This window comes from Myxine glutinosa, chromosome 1 (assembly GCF_964187855.1).
Source record: "Myxine glutinosa chromosome 1, kmMyxGlut1.1, whole genome shotgun sequence".
In the NCBI taxonomy this organism is placed as follows: Eukaryota; Metazoa; Chordata; class Myxini; order Myxiniformes; family Myxinidae; genus Myxine; species Myxine glutinosa.
The window spans coordinates 18,578,292-18,598,874 of NC_136261.1; the positions used below are offsets into that span (position 1 = coordinate 18,578,292).

The window sequence follows — 20,583 nt, forward strand, 5'->3', positions numbered from 1 at the left end:
TTAGTTTGTCATAATTTTGATTATTTAGGTAATTATATCTCATGTTACCATTGGGTCTCGTATAAAAGGTAAAAAGCACGCTGGTTAACAATATACGGGTAACATTTGAGGGCGAAGGACAAATGGACACATTAGGAAGATGCAATGTCAAAAAGTTTTCAGGTAGGGAGGTTCTGAATTGGCTCACCTGGCTGACCTTTTGTCATGTAATCTTGTGATTACAGGTTTAAAATGTCAATCCCACATTGGGAAGGCAACAGACCATGCAGTGCATTTCATTCATTGATCAGTAAGCTGCTTTGGCAGAACTACCATCCATGGGGAATGATACTGGGACATACAAGTGCGGGGTAGGAAACTTGTGATGATGATTACGATTCAGGTATGCATGAAGGACGTTATAAGATAATAGTCAGCTGCCACTTAAGGCCCGAACAAAAGGTCACAAACTACATACTGCACTGTTCAATTCACCGATAAACTTTTAAGTACCACTAGAAACTATGACATACCTTAGAGGTGGAGATTGCAAGATCTGAGATGAATGAGAGGACTCCCCACTCATGACCTTTTCCAACAGAGCTCCATCAGGGACAGGATGGTGATGCCTTTCTCTATGCTGGGATTTTATGGGATCAGACGTTTGGTTTGGGAAGAGACATAATAATCAGATTATGATGGAGGTGGTTTGTGAAATTAGCAGAGAAAAATAGTAAAATTTTGGAAAAAAGAAAAAAGGACTTCAAATATCATACAAAACCATGATTGATGAGGTGAGAGAATAAAAGCATCAACATAGATTATAACGAGTGTTTGTAAATGAGAAACAAGTGATCTTGGTAATAAACCTGACACTGGAGAGCAGCGACCAAAATAATGAGGGGAAATTAGCATAACGAGAGCCAAAGTGGAAAAAAAAACCTCGTGAAAGTTATGTCATCCAATGAGTATAAATTTACCAAATATCACATTTGTAACATTTTCTGATACAGATAACACCTCAAACTTAAACCACTCAAAAAACTGGTTTCAAATATTCAGGCAGCTGATGTACTAGTATTATCGTGTGGGTATACCCTGGGGATTTTGATAACTTTGGGGGGCACAATAAATTCTGTAAGGTTTTTGAAGCTGTGCTTATTCACACGTGTTTGTTACACACAGACATATGCAAAAATTGCAATTTTTTAGGAAATGTGACTACTAATTGTCATGTGACACCTGAACAACAAGTCCGATTTGGACGCAAGTGGTATCAAAATGTGCACACGATCCGAGAGAAAAAAGTCAGAGAGGAGAATTCGAAATCCCCACCAGTGGCGAAAAACTTGCGAAAAAAAGTCGAGGGGCCTCTCCTAGGGCTCCCCCATGTGCAGTTAGGGTTAAAAGTGGATCGCTGCAGGGCTTGCTCGACTAATCTGCTCAGGCAGATTTGCCACGATCATGTGTCTGAGACGCCGATTCGTACCCAAATTAACTGTTGGACGCAGGGACCTCTCCGACCTTCACCCGCCGGAGACGCAACGGTCTTCAAAGACCACGCGGCCATAAAAATATGTATGGCATAGCACCACTTCCGGTGGGAGGGGGGAATATTAAAATACACCAATTCTGAGAGATTTAATCACTCCATAATTTTGGGAGAACCCATCCGTATAGAGAAAGCCCATAAGAGCAGAAGAGATAAAGCTATGATCACAGGCCCTGCCATGCCAAAGAAGTGATCCACACTCGTCATTTGCTCTGCAGCACTGTTACAGCTCCAAATGCTCTTTCACACAGCTACTCTGTCTCGGCTCCATAACTCCAATGTCCTTGCTACATGAGCACTCACAATTGCGCTCTGCCCTTTTGCCTTTCATATCCTGCTGCCTCAAGTATGCTCCTTTTTCAGATCATTCTGGGTCCCAGGCCAATCAATGCCATTGTCAGTGTGGCACTGCTGACCCGGGGCAATGGCTTCATTAAGTAGACCTTTGGGAAATTGTCTTATTTGAGCAGATACTTTGGAGATGAAATCCCTTAAGCCAGAAACATGCTCATTAAAAAATTCCCTCCAATCGGGGGGAAGGGAAGTGGGAGCTGACATTGTCAAAAATGCTTCTAAAGCCATGTAGGTTGGCATACTTGCAGTTAGCAGGGTATTAGCTGATACTGCTTCTTAGCAGCGAGTGGTTCTGTGACCTTCACAGACTGCAACAAACTCTGGAAGATCCATTTTCATACTTTACTCTTAAGGCATGCTCCATGAATTTGGTTATCATGGAGAATAAGGGAAACTGGGTCTGGGAGGTTGGCTTTTCGATTGCATTCTTGTTTGTACCAGTTTAGCTTCCAGATCCTTGTCTGCTGAGTCCAATGGAATATTATACGACACAATACAAAGAAATTTTGAATTAAGGTTTGCTTGGAGAAGCTGGATATATTTATTTTCTCGACAAAAGTCAAGGATTATAGAAGTGCTGAACAAGAGAGGGTGGTAAGTTAACAGACTGACAGAGGGGCAGAGAACAGGGTGACAAAAACTCAGACACACAAGTATGAGAAAGGGAGTGGCAAAGGTACAAGGGCGAAGCGGTGAGCAAGAGTAAAAGTTATCGGAGATGGGTAGAGGACAAATCACGAGGTGGTAATGGGTTTGAATCATGAAGGACTGGAAGTAAGAGCGAGAAGGAAATGAGATAATAGCGAGAAGGAAACGTGTGTGAGTTTAAGAAATGAATGAAAAGGTAAAGGTTGCAAAGAAAGAAAATCAAGAAAAGCACAGTTGTTGTTTTTTACCGTGAACATGCGCCCTCGACGTGGTGTGTGATAGCCACAGTCCTCACAGGCATACACCTTTTGGCCACTACTCCATCCAAGAACACGGTAACCAGAGGAAATGGCTTCATATGTTGGGGGGCCGAGCCCAGCCCCTACCGGTAACCTTGACCCTCTGCGACCCCCTCCACGTCCTCTTACTCCTCTTCTTGGCTCCTATATAGCAGCACAAAAAAATAAAATAACGAGTGTCGAGGGAAAGTTAGAGTCAAACAATCGTGACGTTTCAAAAAAGGCAAATTACGACGTCTCTCACCCTTTCTCCCCCACCCCTAAACTTACATCCTTACACACAGAAACATTACGCAGAAAATAAAACTTTAATCAAATGCTTCTAATTAAATGATGTGCAGCACAATCATTGGTCCAATGACATCACTGGGTTTACCACATACAACAACAACAACATGCATTTTAAGGCCATTTTCACTGCTAGAGCGGGAGTTAGCCTTGCGGTCCCCATGACAATCTTCTCCATTTTGCCCTATTTTCTGCATCTCTCCCTGTTAGCCCCCTTGCCCGCATTTCTTTTTCCACCACCTTTAGCCAAGTCTTTCTCAGTCTTCCCCATCCTCTACTTCCTTCTACATTCATTTCCATCACTCTTCTCAACCAGTCACTTTCATCCTTCCTCAACACATGACCAAGCAATCTCAATGTGTTTCTCTTCACAGCATCCATCACAGGCTCTATTCCCATCATCTTTCGCAATTCATCATTTGTCTTCATCTCTCTCAACGATACTCCACACATCCACCGAACCATTCGCATTTCCACCATTTCCAGCCTTCGCTGCTGCTCTATGTTCATTACCCATATCTCGCTCCCATAAATCATAACACCTCTCACACATGCAGCATACACCTTTCCCTTCAGCTTCAACGCCACTCCCCTCCTCGTCAGCACGCCACTCAGTTCCCGACATGCCACATACCACATACAAATGGATGTTATTCGGATTTACTTAATATATATTAACTGCCTGAAGATACACGACATGGCCAAGAGTATGTTGACACCTGAACATCATGCCAGTATGTGCTCGTCGAACAGCTCATTCCAAAATCATGGGCATTAATATGGAGTTAGTTCCCCCTTTGCTGTAAAACAGTCTCCACTCTTCTGGGAAGGCTTTCCACTATATGTTGGAACATTGCTGCAGGGATTTGCTTCCATTCAGCCACAAGAGCATCAGTCAGGTCGAGCACTGATGTCGGGTGATTAGGCCTGGCTCGCAGTCGGCGTTCCAAATCATTCCAAAGATGTTCGATGGAATTTAGGTCAGGGCTCTGTGCAGGCCAGTCAATTTCTTCCACACCGATCGACAAACCATTTCTGTATGGACCTCGCTTTGTGCACGGGGGCATTGTCATGCTGAAACCGGAAAGGGCGTTCCCCAAACTGTTGCCACAAAGTTGGAAGCACACAATCGTCTAGAATGTCATTGTATGCTGTAGCATTAAGATTTCCCTTCACTGGAACTAAGGGGCCCAGCCCGAACCATGAAAAACAGCCCCAGACAATGATTCCTCTTCCAACAAACTTTACAGTTGGCACTATGCATTTTGGCAGGTAGCGTTATCCTGGCATCTGCCAAACCCAGATTCGTCCATCGGACTGCCAGATGGTGGAGCGTGATTCATCACTCCAGAGAATGCGTTTCCACTGCTCCAGAGTCCAATGGCAGCGAGCTTTACACCACTTCAGCCGATGCTTGGCAATGCGCATGGTGATCTTAGGCTTGTGTGCGGCTGGTCGGCCATGGAAACCCATTTCATGAAGCTCCTAACAAACAGTTGTTGTGTTGACATTGCTTCCAGAGGCAGTTTTGAACTCGGAAGTAAGAGTTGCAACCGAGGACAGATGATTTTTACGGGCGATGCGCTTCAGCACTTGGTGGTCCCTTTGTGTGAGCTTGTGTGGCCTACCACTTAGCGGCTGAGCTGTTGTTGCTCCTAGACGTTTCCACTTCACAACAATGTACAGTTGACCGGGGCAGCTCCAGCAGGGCAGAAATTCGACGAACTGACTTGTTGGAAAGGTGGCATCCTATGACGGTGCCACGTTGAAAGTCGCTGAGCTCTTCAATATGGCCCATTCGAATGCCAATGTTTGTCTATGGAGATTACATGGCTGCGTGCTTGATTATATATACCTGTCAGCAATGGGTGTGGCTGAAACAGCCGAATCCACTAATTAGAAGGGGTGTCCGCATACGTTTGGCCATGTTGTGAATCAAAAGTTTGTAATTACTTATAAATTATCAGCAAAGTCATGCAATCCATCATTGCTTCGGATATGAAATCTTTCCCCTTCTCCAATGGCTTGATCTCTGATCATCAATTTGGTTTCAGACCAGGTCACTCTACTCTGGACATGCTACTTCTGCCGTCTCAACAATGGATGGAGGTTCTCAATGCCAAACAGGAAATTAGAGCTGTCTCCCTCGACATATCACGTGCCTTCGATACGGTCTGGCACCCCGCTCTGCTCACCAAACTCTCCTCCTTTGGTATCCATGGAAATCTCCACGCATGGCTGGCGGACTTCCTCTCTCGTCGTAGTCACCATGTGGCCCTGAATGGGTTTCTCTCATCTCCTCTTCCTGTTCAGGCTGGAGTTCCCCAAGGCAGTGTTCTGGGCCCTGTGCTTTTTCTGGTCTTCATGAATGATCTCTCTGACTCTCTTGAAAATCCTCTCTATCTCTTTGCTGATGACTCCACTCTCTGCCGCTCCATTCCTCATCCCTCAGATCGGCAGTCTGCAGCTTCCTCACTCTCTGCAGACCTGGACAAAATCAAAGACTGGGCAAACAAGTGGAACATGTCCTTCAATCCTGACAAATCTCACACTCTTACGATGTCTCTCCAAAAAGACCGACTGGACAACCCTCCCATCGAACACAAAAAAATGTTCGTTTCCCATGAATCGTACACTTTTCAAAATCCAATCTCACCCCTCCCCTTCAAAACTTCCCCATCAGCCCTCCCCTCCAAATCTACCCCCTTAGCCCTCTTCTCCAAATCTTCCCCATCACCCATCTCTTTCAAATATTCCCCCTTGCCCCTCCGCTCCAAATCTTCCCCATCACCCATCCCTTTCAAATCTTCCCCCTTGCCCTTCCCCTCCAAATCTTCCCCATCACCCCTTCCCTCCAAAACTTCCCCATCACCCCTCCCCTCCAAAACTTCCCCATCACCCCTCCCCTCCAAATCTACCCTCTTGCCCCTCCCCTCCAAATCTTCCCCATCACCCATCCCTTTCAAATCTCCCCCCTTGCCCCTTCCCTCCCCTCCCTCCCTCCTAAACTCCCCCCACACCCCTCCCCTCCGAGACTCTCCCTCGCTCCTCCCCTCCTAGACTCCCCTCTCACCCCTCCTCCTCAAAGCATCCTCCCTGCTTCTTCCCCCTTCCAACTTTCACCTTCATCTCCCCCAACCTTCTGCCTCGCTCTTCCCCCTCCTCAAATAACACCTCACTGTGCCTCACCCAATCTCCATCAAACCTTTTGTCCGCCCCATTCTTCCCTTTCTCCAAGCTATTCTGAAATCTCTGACACACCTTCAACAGCTCTCCCTACCACTTCCTCCTCTTCGACATCTTACCCTACCCCTCCCCCCCCTGTTCTGTATCCGATGCTCCCCCTTCCTCTTCATTTACGGTATGGACCTCAAACATCCGGGGCCTTCGCTCAAACCTGACTGATCTCTCCATACAGGTTGCTTCTGACAAACCAGATGTGATCTGCTTAACAGAAACTTTCCTCCTTCATGATGTCTCTGATGCCTTGGTATCTCTCCCAGGTTACTCCCTCCTCCGGTATGATAGACCTGAGCCTCGTCCTGGAGGTAGGGTTGCTATCTTTATAAAAAACTCTCTTCCTCACTCACCCTCCACTGCCCTCTCTCCACCTCACCCCCAGGAATACCTTTGGCTACGGCTTCCCTTTCGCTCCCACCTTTTGTTCATATGTGTGTTGTACCGTCCACCAAATAGTCAGGTTCACGATGTTTTTTCGTTCAAAATCATGGTAGATTAGCAAACCCATACATTTTTGGAAACGTTATTACATGGAAAATCTGAAAATCAATGTTTACATTTGCCAATTCCGACCAATTCGATTCGACAAATTCGAACAATTCGACCAATCGACCAATTCCATTCGACCAATTCGACCATTCGACCAATCGCTTCGATCGACCATTCGACCATTCGACCGATTCGATTTGATTCATCGAATTCGATTCGATCGACCATTCGACCAATTCGATTTGCCAATCAATTTGACCGACCTTTGCTTGTGTGGAACGGACTGTGAAAACGATGCGGACTATATTGTCGGATACGACACACAGGACAGTGATGACGAACTCTAAATGGCATATTCTGTAATCGTGTATATTTTGTCATTGACTGCCTGTGTAGATGTGAAGTTATACTGACTGCATGTGTATAAATGATTTTGCTGACTGCCTGTGTATGTTTGGTGATATGAATTATTGTGACACATTTTGATGTTATTAACTGCCTGTACAAAATGATAACATGTATTTGATTATGCAACTTATCGCGAATATAAAGACAGTATTTTGCAATTCAAAACCTTTGATTCGTGTCTTACCATTCCCCATAGCACTAATTTGATACTTTCATTGGATTCCTTGCCCCTGAAAATATAGGTTTAGTATATATTTTAAAAGTTTTTAGGGTAATTAGAGGCAGAAATAGAACAAAATATGTATTTTACAGTGGCCATTTTGAAAATCCAAAATGGCCGCCATACAGGTATCTCTCCAAATGTAAACATTGATTTTTAGTTTCCTTATGCTATAACCTTTCCAAAAATGTATAGGTTTGCTAATCTACCATGATTTTGAACGAAATATAATTTATTGACATAGTGAACCTGACTAAAACAGTGATGACTCCATCTACATCTCGCTGTCTGATAATATGGACCAACTTCTATCTACCCATCCCAACTCTCTCTTCCTCATATGTGGTGATTTCAATTGTCACCATGCCAGTTGGCTGGGTGTGGGTACCTCTCTCACCAGCCATGGCTCTTCAGCAAAGGACTTCTGCGACTCACTGGGACTGACACAATCTGTCAATTTCCCGACCCGGATCTCAGTCAACGGAGCATCTTCTCTTCTGGATTTGGTTATGACTAACTTCCCTGAAAATGTCTGCTGCTCTTCTTCTGCTCCAATCGGCTCATCTGATCGTGTGCTTGTCAAAGTGGACATCTCTCTGACCATTCTCAGAGAGCCTCCTCAGCGTCGACGAGTCTAGCATTTCACTCAGGTCAACTGGCACGGTCTTCAAGCAGCCATCAATCATCTGGACTGGTCTCCCATCTCTACAGCCTCTGACATCAACTCATCCTGGGAATTCTTTCAAAGTAAATTGCTCTCTCCCATGCACAGATTTATCCCATCTCGTCTTCAGTTGTCATACCCTTCCTCCCGTCCATGGTACACGGAATCTTGTGGTGAGGCTGTTGCCCAGAAACGACTTGCTTTCGTCTCCTGGAAAGCAAATCCAACGGAAGGAAATCTCATTTCCTTTCACAAAGCCCGAAACAAGTGTGTGTCCACCCTCAGGAGAGCCAGGAAACAATATCTCACCGTTCTCAAGACCGAACTCTCTTATCTGTCTCCCTCTTCCAAATCCTGGTGGCGTCTGGCCAAATCTGTTTCTGGTGTTTGTTCCCCCTCCATCCCCTCCCTCACCTCAAACGGCTACACGGCTGACTCCGCAAGTGAAAAAGCTGAATGCCTCAACTCTGTGTTTGCCTCTAAATCTTGTGTCCCAAACCCATCCCTCTCTGTACCCACCGTACCCAGTCGTACCCAGCTGCTCCTGGACTCTGTGTCCTTTCCTCCTGACAAGGTGGAAAAGTTTCTGTCAACCCTCGACTCTGATTCTGCAACTGGTCCTGACGGCATCAGCCCACAGGTCCTAAAATCATGTTCTTCCGCTCTTTCACTCCCTCTTTCTGTTCTCTTCACCCTCTCTTTTGCTCAAGGTCATCTGCCATCTGCGTGGAAATCAGCCAACATCACCGCTTTGCACAAAAAATGTGCGAAAACAGATCCTAGCAACTACAGACCAATCAGCCTTCTCCCAATTATCAGCAAAGTCATGGAATCCATCATTGCTTCAGATATGAAATCTTTCCTCTTCTCCAATGGCTTGATCTCTGACCATCAATTTGGTTTCAGACCTGGTCACTCTACTCTGGACATACTGCTTTCTCAACAATGGATGGAGGTCCTCAATGCCAAACAGGAAATTAGAGCCGTCTCCCTTGACATTTCACATGCCTTCGATACGATCTGGCACCCCGCTCTGCTCACCAAACTCTCCTCCTTTGGTATCCATGGAAATGTCCACGCATGGCTGGCGGACTTCCTCTCTGGTCGTAGTCAACATGTGGCCCTGAATGGGTTTCTCTCATCTCCTCTTCCTGTTCAGGCTGGAGTTCCCCAAGGCAGTGTTCTGGGCCCTGTGCTTTTTCTTGTCTTCATCAATGATCTCTCTGACTCTCTTGAAAATCCTCTCTACCTCTTTGCTGATGACTCTACTCTGTCGCTCCATTCCTCATCCCTCAGATCGGCAGTCTGCAGCCTCCTCACTCTCTGCAGACCTGGACAAAATCACAGACTGGGCAAACAAATGGAACATGTCTTTCAATCCTGACAAATCTCACACTCTTACGATGTCTCTCCGAAAAGACCGACTGGACAACCCTCCTATCCACTTTCTGAATAATGCTCTCCAAGAAGTTCTGTCAATCCGCTAATTTCGGTCCCCTTTTGTTTTATACCTCTCCCCCCCCCCCCCCCCCCCCTTCCCAAGCCTCCTCCCCCCAAGCCCTCTCCCTCCCACACTTCTCCCTGCTCTCAAATGTTGTGTTTGTGTGCTTCCCCTTCTCTCCCCATCTTGTCTTCCGCTCCCTCTTTTGATATATTTTGTTTGTCTGGTTGATTTGTTTGTGCAATAAATGTTAGCTCTTTCATGAGCCTCGATGCAGTATCCAAAAAAAAACAAAAAAAAAACAACTTTTTTTTTTTTTGTATACTGAATCGAGGCTCGTGAAAGAGCTAACATTTATTTCACAAACAAATCAACCAGACAAACAAAATATACAAAAAGAGGGAGCGGAAGACAAGATGGGGAGAGAAGGGGAAGCACACAACCAGAAAAGATCAAGGTTTTGGATGGGGGAGGATAAGAGATGGTGGTGAATAGCTGTTTTAAAGACCTGGAGGGTGGAGTGGGATTGAAGAGAGTGAGGGAGTTTGTTCCAGAGGCGGGAGAAAAGAGGAATGAAGGAGTGAAGGTGAGCAGAAAGTCTTGATTTTGGCAGTTTAACCACATTTAACCGTGAAGACGTGAAGACGTAACGTGAAGACGAGCTAGGTGTGAGGCAGCAGAACAGAGGGGAGAGCAGTATTCCATAGAGCTGCGGATGAAAGCCTTGTATGTGGTGAGGAGGTCAGGTGTGCCAAGGAAGGACTTCGCACGACGGAGGATGCCCAGTCGGTGACTGGCTTTGGAGGCCAGATTTGAAATGTGGTTTTCCCAGGAAAGATCATGGCAAATTGTGAGACCCAAAAGCTTGAGTGCTTTCTGAATAATCCTCCCCAAGAAGTTATTCAATGGAATACTGCTCTCCCCTCTGGGCTGGTGCTCCTGCCTCACACCTAGCTCGTCTTCACGCTGTTGAAACCAAAGCATTCAGAATCATTGGAATCTCCCGCGATGAAGCTAACTCCAAGGGCCTCTCACTCACTCACCGCAGGCAGGTTGGTGGTCTTTCCGTCTTCTACCGACTCCTCTCTGGCCTTGCCCCCCCAGCTCTCTCTGGGCTCTGTCCCGCAAATATTCCTACAGGTCGCACAAGATCTGCCTGCAACCCTCTTGTGGTCAAACTGCCAAAATCAAGACTCTCTGCTCACCTTCACTCCTTCATTCCTCTTTTCTCCCACCTCTGGAACAAAATCCCTCACTCTCTTCAATCCCACTCCACCCTCCAGGTCTTTAAAACAGCTGTTCACCACCATCTCTTATCTTCCCCCATCCAAAACCTTGATCTTTTCTACCCCCGCTAATTTCACCCCAATTCCACTTTTTTGAAATACCAACTTCTGTCCTAGAAGTCCTTGGTGTCCTTTTGTTTTATACTTCTCCCTCCCCCCCCCCCCCCCTTCCCAGGCCTCCTCCCCCCAAGCCCTCTCCCTTCCACACATCTCCCTGCTCTCAAATGTTGTGTTTGTGTGCTTCCCCTTCTCTCATCTTGTTTTCCGCTCCCTCTTTTTATATATTTTGTTTGTCTGGTTGATTTGTTTGTGAAGTAAATGTTAGCTCTTTCACGAGCCTCGATTCAGTATACCAAAAAAAATAAATAAATAAATAAATCCAAAACCTTGATCTTTTCTACCCTCGCGAATTTCACCCCAAATCCACTTTTTTGAGGTGACTTTTCTTTTTTCCTGGAAGACCTTGGTGTCCTTGCGTTTTACACCTATCCTGCCTCCCCCCAGGCCCTCTCCCTCCCACACATCTCCCGATGTCCCTGCTCTCAAATGTTGTGTTTGTGTGCTTCCTCCCCTTCTCTCCCCATCTTGTCGACCGCTCCCCTTTTTATATACTTTGTTTGCTTGTTTGTTTGATTTGTTTGTTTGATAAATGTTAGCTCTTTCACGAGCCTCGACTCTGTATACAACAAAAAACAAAAAACAAAAACAAGAAATAGCACCAAAGTAGAATTATCAAATTCGCATTTTAAAAATAATTTTGTTCTCAGGGTTTGGGCCTTGTATATTTTGACTTGGCAGTGGGCATTTTGTTTTTGAAAGCTTTGGACAGAAAGAAAGACAGAAGGATGTCGACTAATTGCTTAACACCACTTCTTGCTTCATGTGTGCAAGGTAACGAATAACGAAGCTGTTAAAGGTAATGCAATTAAGCTGAAGGAAGCATGGTTGCTTAAGCCTCTGAATGAGAATGTGTGAACGTCAAACAAAAGGATCACATGACATGAGTCAAGCATCAATCGACGAGGATCTGCCATGTGAAGAATTTTGAACTGGTGAATGAGTGGTTCAGACGTATGAACAGAAGTACACCATGGGGCCTGGCAAGGCAGGACTTTGTTATTTGTATCGGCCACTCGACATTAAAAGCCAACAATCAGCGTTAGCACTGCTTGGGAAATCTACCAAGATCTTGGAAAAGTGAGACCCATCTTGGGATGTAGAAGATATGCCAATGAATGTCTTCCTGTAAAAAAAAAGACGCATCTTTTCCCATTGGTTGCAATGCCCAGCCTTTCTGCTAAGTAGCTTTCTGAATAACTAGATGCAAATTATTGAGGTAGGTTGGGACGTGTAAGGACTTACACAAGCTTGGAAAATCTTGTAAAAGTTCAGGTGCTCAACCTGAAATACAGGTATATATATATATATACAGACTTGGCATTTAATATGGAATTTTTTTTTTGTGGGGGTGAACTTACTTTTCAAGATGACTTAGAACGAAAAGTTCATTGGAATTATGTTGAAATTATTCTAGATTTTGTTAATGTGACCTTTAAAAGAAACAAAAACCACATTTGACATTTCGAAGCAAATAAATTGATCCTTGAAAGTGATGTAAACTGATATCGAACTCATTTCACGGACAGTACTGTGTTAAACTTCTGTGCGTTTTCCAGAAGTATCTCTTTATTTTGCACATTAGCCAAGCAAATTTTTGAACAAAAACAAAAGTTAAATTACGACTGGGATTACGGACAGTAAAATTACAGTTCAGTACTTCGTGTAACCCCCACCAGCATTCAGGAGAGCACGTACACGTTGAGGCATGCTGTTCACGAGATTTGCCAAGGTTTGGACAGGAATCGCTTGCCATGTAGTTACAATAGCCTGCTGCAATTCACGCACAGAGGCAGGCTGCTGGTCCAAGTTGTCGATTTGACGCGTTAATTCTGCCCACAAGTTCTCTATGGGATTCATATCCGGCGACATGGCAGGCCACTCCATATGCTCGACACCACGGTCAGCAAGAAAGTGTTGGATCATGCGAGCACGATGAGGCCGTGCATTGTCATCTTGGAAGACAAAGTTTCCTCGAAAGGCTGCACGAACGAATGGAAGCAATGTTTCTTCCAGAATGGCCCTGTGCTTGAACTGGTTCAGGTTTCCATTCAGAACAACCAGGTCAGTTTTGCCCCCTGCATGAAAAGCAGCCCAAACGGTCACCCCACCGCCTCCAGCTTGGACTCTTGGCACAATACAATCTTCGTTGTAGGCTTCATGCACTTGTTTGCGCACTCGGACACGGCCATCTTGACAATAGACCAGAAATCTAGACTCGTCACTGAAGATCACGTGATTCCAGTGTCCTGGCTGCCATTGACGGTGCTCTCTGGCCCACTGCAATCGGCGCTGGCGGTGTTGTCTGGTCAGACGTGGCTTTCTCAGGGGACGCCTGGCACGATAGCCTGCTTGAACCAGTCGTTGGTTGACTAGCCTTCTGGATACAGGCACATTTGTCAGTTGCTGCCACTCAGCCCTAAGCCGATTAGCTGACATGGTACGGCCATTGCGGACTGACCGGTGCAGCTGGCGATCATCCCTCCTTGTGGTTCTGCGGGGACGTCCTGGCCTCGGTATTGGAGTAGGGACACCCCTCTGAGCATTTCGTTTCAGGATCTTTGACACCTGACCTTGAGTGATGCCATACTGCCAAGCAATAGCACGCTGTTTCATGCCGGAATTTCGTAAAGCCACAACTCCATGACAAACAGCATTGTCGAGTTGACGGACCATCTCCAGAGGAAGCGGCAATAACTTTTGTAGACGTGCAGCAGTTGTTTTCCACTAATACAGAATGCAACAACCCTTATATACCCGATTGTGAAGCCAATCGTCAAATGTACCTGTCCGTACATTTTGTCACACCACCTGTGATATAATCCTGTTATTGACTTCTTGCTGCAACAGACAATAAGTGACATGGTTCTTTTAACAAAGAAATCACCGAAGCGTAAAAGAAACTCACCAGATTGATATACCGAGTTCAGAAAGTAAACCCAAGTCAAGGAAAAAATATATTCCATATTAAATGCCACGTCTGTATATTGTCGGGCGGATCCTCCGGTTAATACCAGGGACCGCGGATGACCAGAACGGATTTAATGGAGGCGACGACCAAACACGGATTGTGCTATCAAACGCGGGAAGAGAAGAAGGGAAGAGGAAGAAGCGGGAGCGCGTAACTGTGGAAAGGGAACGAACTCAATCGGGCACAAAATTTGCAGGGAATGGAAAATAATACAAGGGTTTATTAAAATAAAAGGTAGGGACAGGTAAACGCGATACTAATTCTAATTCTAAATTGGGATCCCACACACCAGACTGCAGATACGAGACGAGGGAATTAGTCAGGTTCACGATGTTTTTTCGTTCAAAATTTTGGTAGATTAGCAAAACTATACATTTTTGGAATATTCAGAGCATGAGGAATCCAAAAATTAATGTTTACATTTGCGTAGACACCTTTGCGAAAATGACACAGGACAGTGATGAAGATCTGTAAAAGCATATTCCTGAAAGGTATAGACCTCGTAGATCCTGTGTATAGGACTTATAGTTCAATCTGATACTACCTATAACTTCCTATAACAATCTATAACTTCAAAGGACTTGCAATATCATGTATTATGTAATACAGTTATATCACAAATATAAAGACAATGGTTTTCAATTACCTTTGTTTGTTGCTTTTCTATAATCCTGAGCACTATTTTGAGGCCTTTATTGGATTCCTTGACCCAGAAAACATAGGATTAGCATATTTAATTAAGTCTCTAGGTTGACTAGAAGCCGAGATCGCGCAAAATATGTATTTTATGGCGGCCCTTTTCAAAATCCAAAATGGCGGCCATGCAGGTGTCTGTGCAAATGCCAACATTGATTTTCAGATTCTCCATGCTCTGAAGATTCCAAAAATGTACAGGTTTGCTAATCCCAAAATTTTGAAAGAAATTATATTTGTTAACATAGTGAACCTGACTATCTTCATCACTGTCCTGAGTGGCATTTTTGCAAAGGTGTCTACGCAAATGTAAACATTAATTTTTGGATTCCTCATGCTCTGAATATTCCAAAAATGTATAGTTTTGCTAATCTACCAAAATTTTGACCGAAATTATATTTGTTAACATAGTGAACCTGACTAAATGAGTTACCAAAGAAACACGTTCGTCGTGTATTTGTGAAATGGTGCGTCCTTATCTGTCTTGTCGTCTTGCGTCTCCAAGCTCCAAAGCACCGAGCACTGAGCACCGCTCCAAGCACCACGCGTCCAATGCCCTAAAAGCACCACACGGCCCAAAGCACTGCCAGCAATCTCCACACGAGGCCCACCGCGAGGAGAGACAGGAGAGAGAACAGCATCTTGACGAGGAAAGCCACAGGGAGGAATGCGACTGCACCGCTAAGAGCCAAGTCCAAGTGAGCTGCTGCTCCGCACCAAGCGCGTCCTTTTTATAACCTTCCCGGTGACGTCAATCTTGGCGCGCTCCCCAATCAGCGTCACGTAGCTTCCCGCCAGCCACCGAACCTTCCAGCGACTTCCCTCCAATGAACAACCTCCTTCTTAGTTGCGTCTTCGCGCCTCCCGCACTGGTTGGCTGGAGGTTTGTGTCTAACACGCTGACCAATCACAGGCCTCCTGGGCATGTTGCAATGCAAGTTCGTGATACGACCGGTGGCAGCCATCATCGGCGGTGTCCTGGCCTGGTTTCCTGTCCGTTTTCTTCCAAAGTCATTGTAAGGGAAGGGAATTTAATTACTGTGTGCAATAAAGGGCCTATCTAAGTGTTTACAGGTGTGCGTTGCCATAAGGGACAAAGGTTTGATTACCAGGTGTGACACACAAGGGCTGTTATCTTTAATCCCTCAAACTACCTAGCACACGAACATCCTGGTATGCTCACAGGTATACTCCTTAATCGACAAACCGGACTAAACACACAGAACTTATTACAGGGCAGATTCCTTATAGCGACAGATGAAGCATGTTACCTATTCAGATCGACCTGACTCTAGATATTCCTCTACCCCACAGACATAACAATATATATATATATAAAAATTTTTGATACTGTCAAGTGGTGATACTGTCAAGCAAGCATAACTAGAAGACCTATAAGCAATGTCCATGGTAATTGAAAGCTTGCTCCAAAGGACAATTTCAAAATAAAGCATTCACACTTGGCCAATTTCATAAATATCGGGTATTCCCCATTCGAGTGCAGTATGAAGCCAGGACATAAGCAAGTGGTGGACAAGAGTAGTTAAACACATCCTGCCTGCCTCAGACTCACACAAAATGATTCTTCCTTTGAAGCCAATATTCACACTGAACTGCATCATGTGTACTTTGAGCATCAATTTCATTGGATATTGTTCAAGGAAATTCCCAAGTGACCTTTCAGGAACAATAAGATAAGCAAATACTTTGAAGCGTTGGCACCACCAAGTAATTATATGAGATGTTTTGCAGCACATCAATAGCAGCACGTTAACCAAATGAAAGACGTGTGTGACAGATAAGAGTCAGCACAGGCATGAAATTAAATGAGCAGAGTTAACAGCAGTGATCACAGAAATAAACTAGAACGGGCACTCGGTAGAGCGCATACCTTCGCCGCAGCTACTGTTCTGTACTTGGCATGGGAGTGTAGGGAACAGAACAGTGAACAGTTTGGTGCTGATTTCATGCAAATCGGATAAGAATTGACCGAGTTATGACAAAAAACGCACATTTTGCAAGGTCGTGACCCCCCTGACCTTTGACCCCCAACCGCTAACAAGGGTAATGTCTTCACTGGGTCATGTCGTATATCACAAGATCGGGCATTGAATTCTGAACATTTTGGCATTAGTTGCATGCCAATTGGATAAAAATTGACCGCGCTATGGTAAAAATACGATTTTGACCTTTTCGTGACCTTGACCTTGACCTTTGACCCGATTGCTCCCAAAATCTAATCAAATGTGTCCCGTATAATAACCAATCATCCCACCAAATTTCATGCAATTCGGTTGAATACTTTTTGAGTTATGCGAATAACATACACACACACACACACACAGACATACAAATAAATACACAGCGATCAAAACATAACCTTCCGCTTTTGCGAAGGTAAACATTGTGCTGTATTAATGATTTCCAAGTGAATCAAGTTATTTTCGAGCCAACCAAATTCCAGGAGTGATGGACGCCGAAAGTGGGAGCTTATAAGAGGTCTTCGCTTCAGAGCTGTGCGATTCCAGATTCAATTTTGTTGAAGACGAGTGTGACTGCACCACCATTGTGATCTTGAGCTGGAAGATCTGGCACCCCGCTCTGCTCACCAAACTCTCCTCCTATGGTATCCATGGAAATCTCCACGCATGGCTCGTGGGCTCGAATAATCTGGAAATGGAGGGAAGAAGAAGAACCCCGTCCCAGTTTCCCTTCACTTACAAAGTTTCCCCTCACTTCAAATCCTTCCTCTTCTCCAATGGCTTGATCTCCGATCATCAATTTGGATTGAGACCAGGTCATTCTACTCTGGACATGTTGCTTCTGCTGTCTCAACAATGGAGGGAGGTCATCAATGCCAAACAGGAAATCAGAGCTGTCTCCCTTGACATATCACGTGCCTTCGATACGGTCTGGCACCCAGCTCTGCTCACAAAACTCTCCTCCTATGGTACCCATGGAAATCTCCACGCATGGGTTGCGGACTTCCTCTCTGGTCGTAGGCAACGTGTGGCCCTGAATGGATTTCTCTCATCTCCCCTTCCTGTTCTGGCTGGTGTTCCCCAAGGTAGTGTTCTGGACCCTGTGCTTTTTATGGTCTTCATCAATGATCTCTCGGACTCCCTTGAAAATCCTCTCTGTCTCTTTGCTGATGACTCCACTCTCTGCCGCTCCATTTCTCATCCCTCAGATCGGCAGTCTGCAGCCTCCTCACTCTCTGCAGACCTGGACAAAATCACAGACTGGTCAAACAAGTGCAACACGTCTTTCAATCCTGACAAATCTCTCACTCTCACTATGTCTCTCCGAAAAGACCGACTGGACTCCCTTCTACTTTCTGAACAATCCTCTCCAAGAAGTTCTGTCACTCAAGCATTTGGGCCTATCTGCCATTATCTTTCCTGGGAAAACCACATTTCCAAGCTGGCCTGTGACAGGCCACAGGCATGCAGCCCCTGCATGGTTTGCCTCCACAGTAAGCAGGCAAGGACACGCAGGAATGATACTCCAAACCATCCCCAGCCAGATCAGGCCGAAGAGACCCAAAATTGAGCAACGCCAAAAAGCCAAGAAGCACCAACGAGCCAAAAATCCCATGAATCCCCAGCACTGTGGCTTTTGTAATACCTCCACGCCCCACCTCCTCCGAGGCCATGGTTCGCCTACTCCGGGGCACCAGGCAATCATGGAAGCCTATGCAAATTGCAGCAGCCAATCCGGTCCGTCATTGGCATGTTCACCGGGGCACTATCACACATGCGTGCGCATGGCCAATAGGAGCCCATCTTACAGGCACGCTCCACTCACTTCTCTTGCAAGACCAAGATATTCCTTTTACATGTGTACAGCCTGCATGTGTACAACATGGGTGCCTGCATGTGTACAGCCAGTAGTTTCCTAAAATGCACAGGTGGGTGTCTGTTTGCGAGTGGTGTTGGATTCTGAGTGGTAACCGCCAAAGACACTTGCTGGATAGCTAAATTAATAAGGCGTATGCCAAATGCTTTACACAGCTTCATGACTGAATATGGTCTGACACCATGACAGTTACTACCTCGGCCACCGAAGGTGGATGGAGGTTATGTTTTCACTCCTGTTGACCTGTCTGTCTGTCTGATTGTCTGAACAGGATATCTCAAAAAGTTATGGATGGAGTCAGATGAAACTTGATGGACAGGTTGGCCCTGGTTGGGTGTGTGACAAGAACAAATTGATTCAATTTTGGTAAAGATCCAGATACAATTTTTTTGATTTCTAAAGTGATTCTTCACCATTGAGATACAAGACCAAAATGATACGTGATCTTCTTCGTTTCCTTTATAAGGGGTAAGATACAATGGCACCAAGCTTCCGTCCTGCCTTGAGGACGACACTCTTCCACTCACCGTCCTAAGCCAACTCTTTCCACTCGCCAACCACCTCCACCTTACCAGTATCCCTCGTCACACAATCTTCTCATCTCAACCACGGTCTTCCTCTTTTCCTCCTACCTCGTTCCCACAATCTATCTGCTCTCTTTGCCATTCTCCCTTCCCCCATTCACACCAAGTGTCCAGCCAATCTCAGCCGGCATTTCACCAATCTCCCAGTCAAGCACATCTGCACACCAATCTCCTCCCTCAATTCATCCATCCTCCTTCTATCCACCCTTTTCACTCCCGCAATCCTCCTCACCCAGATCTTGCAAAGCTGCAGCCTCTGTTGTCTCTCTGTCAGTACCATCGTTTCCAGACAGTAAAGATAGGCCATCAATACACATGGCATCAGAACCTTCCCTTTCAATTCCATTGAAATATTTCTGGCTGCCATTACTCCCTCCTCCACGATATCACACACACCTGACTCCTCCTCCACATCTTTGCCTCCGACTTAACATCCCCGGTCACTGTTCCCCCCTAGATACTAAAGCCTATTTCCTTGTCTGATCTCCTTCTCCTCTAACCTGATATTCTGTTTTTTTCTCTGCTGCCGACCCACATAGCCTCAGTCTTCTCCATACTCATCTTTAGTCCATGTCTCTCAAATGCCTTCCCCAGTACTTCCTGCATTTCCCACCCACTCTCCACCACAACAGCCAGATTGTCAGCATACAGCATCCTCCCCAGAATACCCCTCAAGTTTACTAACTCCATCACCATGATAAAGATGCATGGGCTTCCCTGCCTCAAACCGATCGTCACACTGAACTCCTCCGACATCCTCGGACCAACCAAAACTCTTCCCTTCGTACCCTTGTATAATCCCTTCCACCAACCTAACTTCTGCTTCCGGCACTCCCATCCATCTCAGTATCGCAATCACCATCTCTCGCAGAACCGTGTCGTAGACCTTCTCCAAGTCTACAAAGCCCAATGCCATTTCACCTTGCACCTCCAACCTCTTCTTCACCAGCTGTCTCAGCATGAGCATCCCATCCGTCATCCACTTACCCTTTCTAAACACCTTGCTGCTCTTCTCTGATTGCAATCTCCAAACTCTTCCTTATCCTCCCATCAAGAATCCTACCCAGGACCTTCATGACATGACTTAGGTGCATAATGACCCTGTACCTCCCCAGATCTTGAACATCTCCCTTCACCTTTCATATCGGCACAAGTAACCCTGTCCTGCAATCCTCCGGAACTTAACCCTCTCTCAAACAAACATTCAACAGCCTCTTCATCCAACTGACTTCAACTTCTCCTGCTGCAATTAGAATCTCTGTGCACACCTCATCAATGTCTGGTGCTCTTCCCTTCTTCATCCTCTTCAATGCTGTCTGCACCTCCTCGTCCGTGTTCTCCACCAGTTACACTTTCCCCTCCACATAATATGGCAGCTGCAGCTTCCTCACCGCTCTTTGAAATATCCTCCCACACCTTCAATACTGCCCGCTTCTCTCTCACCCGCCTCCAGCCAATATCCCTAATCAACGCCCCTCTACCCCTTTCATGT

The 20,583-nt window shown here is 45.6% G+C and overlaps 1 protein-coding gene across 2 annotated transcripts in view; it reads right to left on the minus strand.

The window, feature by feature from the left end:
- Positions 1-20,583, minus strand: part of LOC137421561 (uncharacterized) — an 86,967-nt gene that overhangs the window by 46,040 nt on the left and 20,344 nt on the right. For both annotated transcript variants that reach the window (XM_068107749.2, XM_068107739.2), the window contains exons 3-4: positions 2,782-2,976; positions 513-619 (exon numbers count right to left, since the gene is read on the minus strand). In XM_068107749.2, coding sequence (XP_067963850.2) covers positions 513-619; positions 2,782-2,976 — 302 coding nt within the window. The remainder of the gene's footprint in view (positions 1-512; positions 620-2,781; positions 2,977-20,583) is intronic.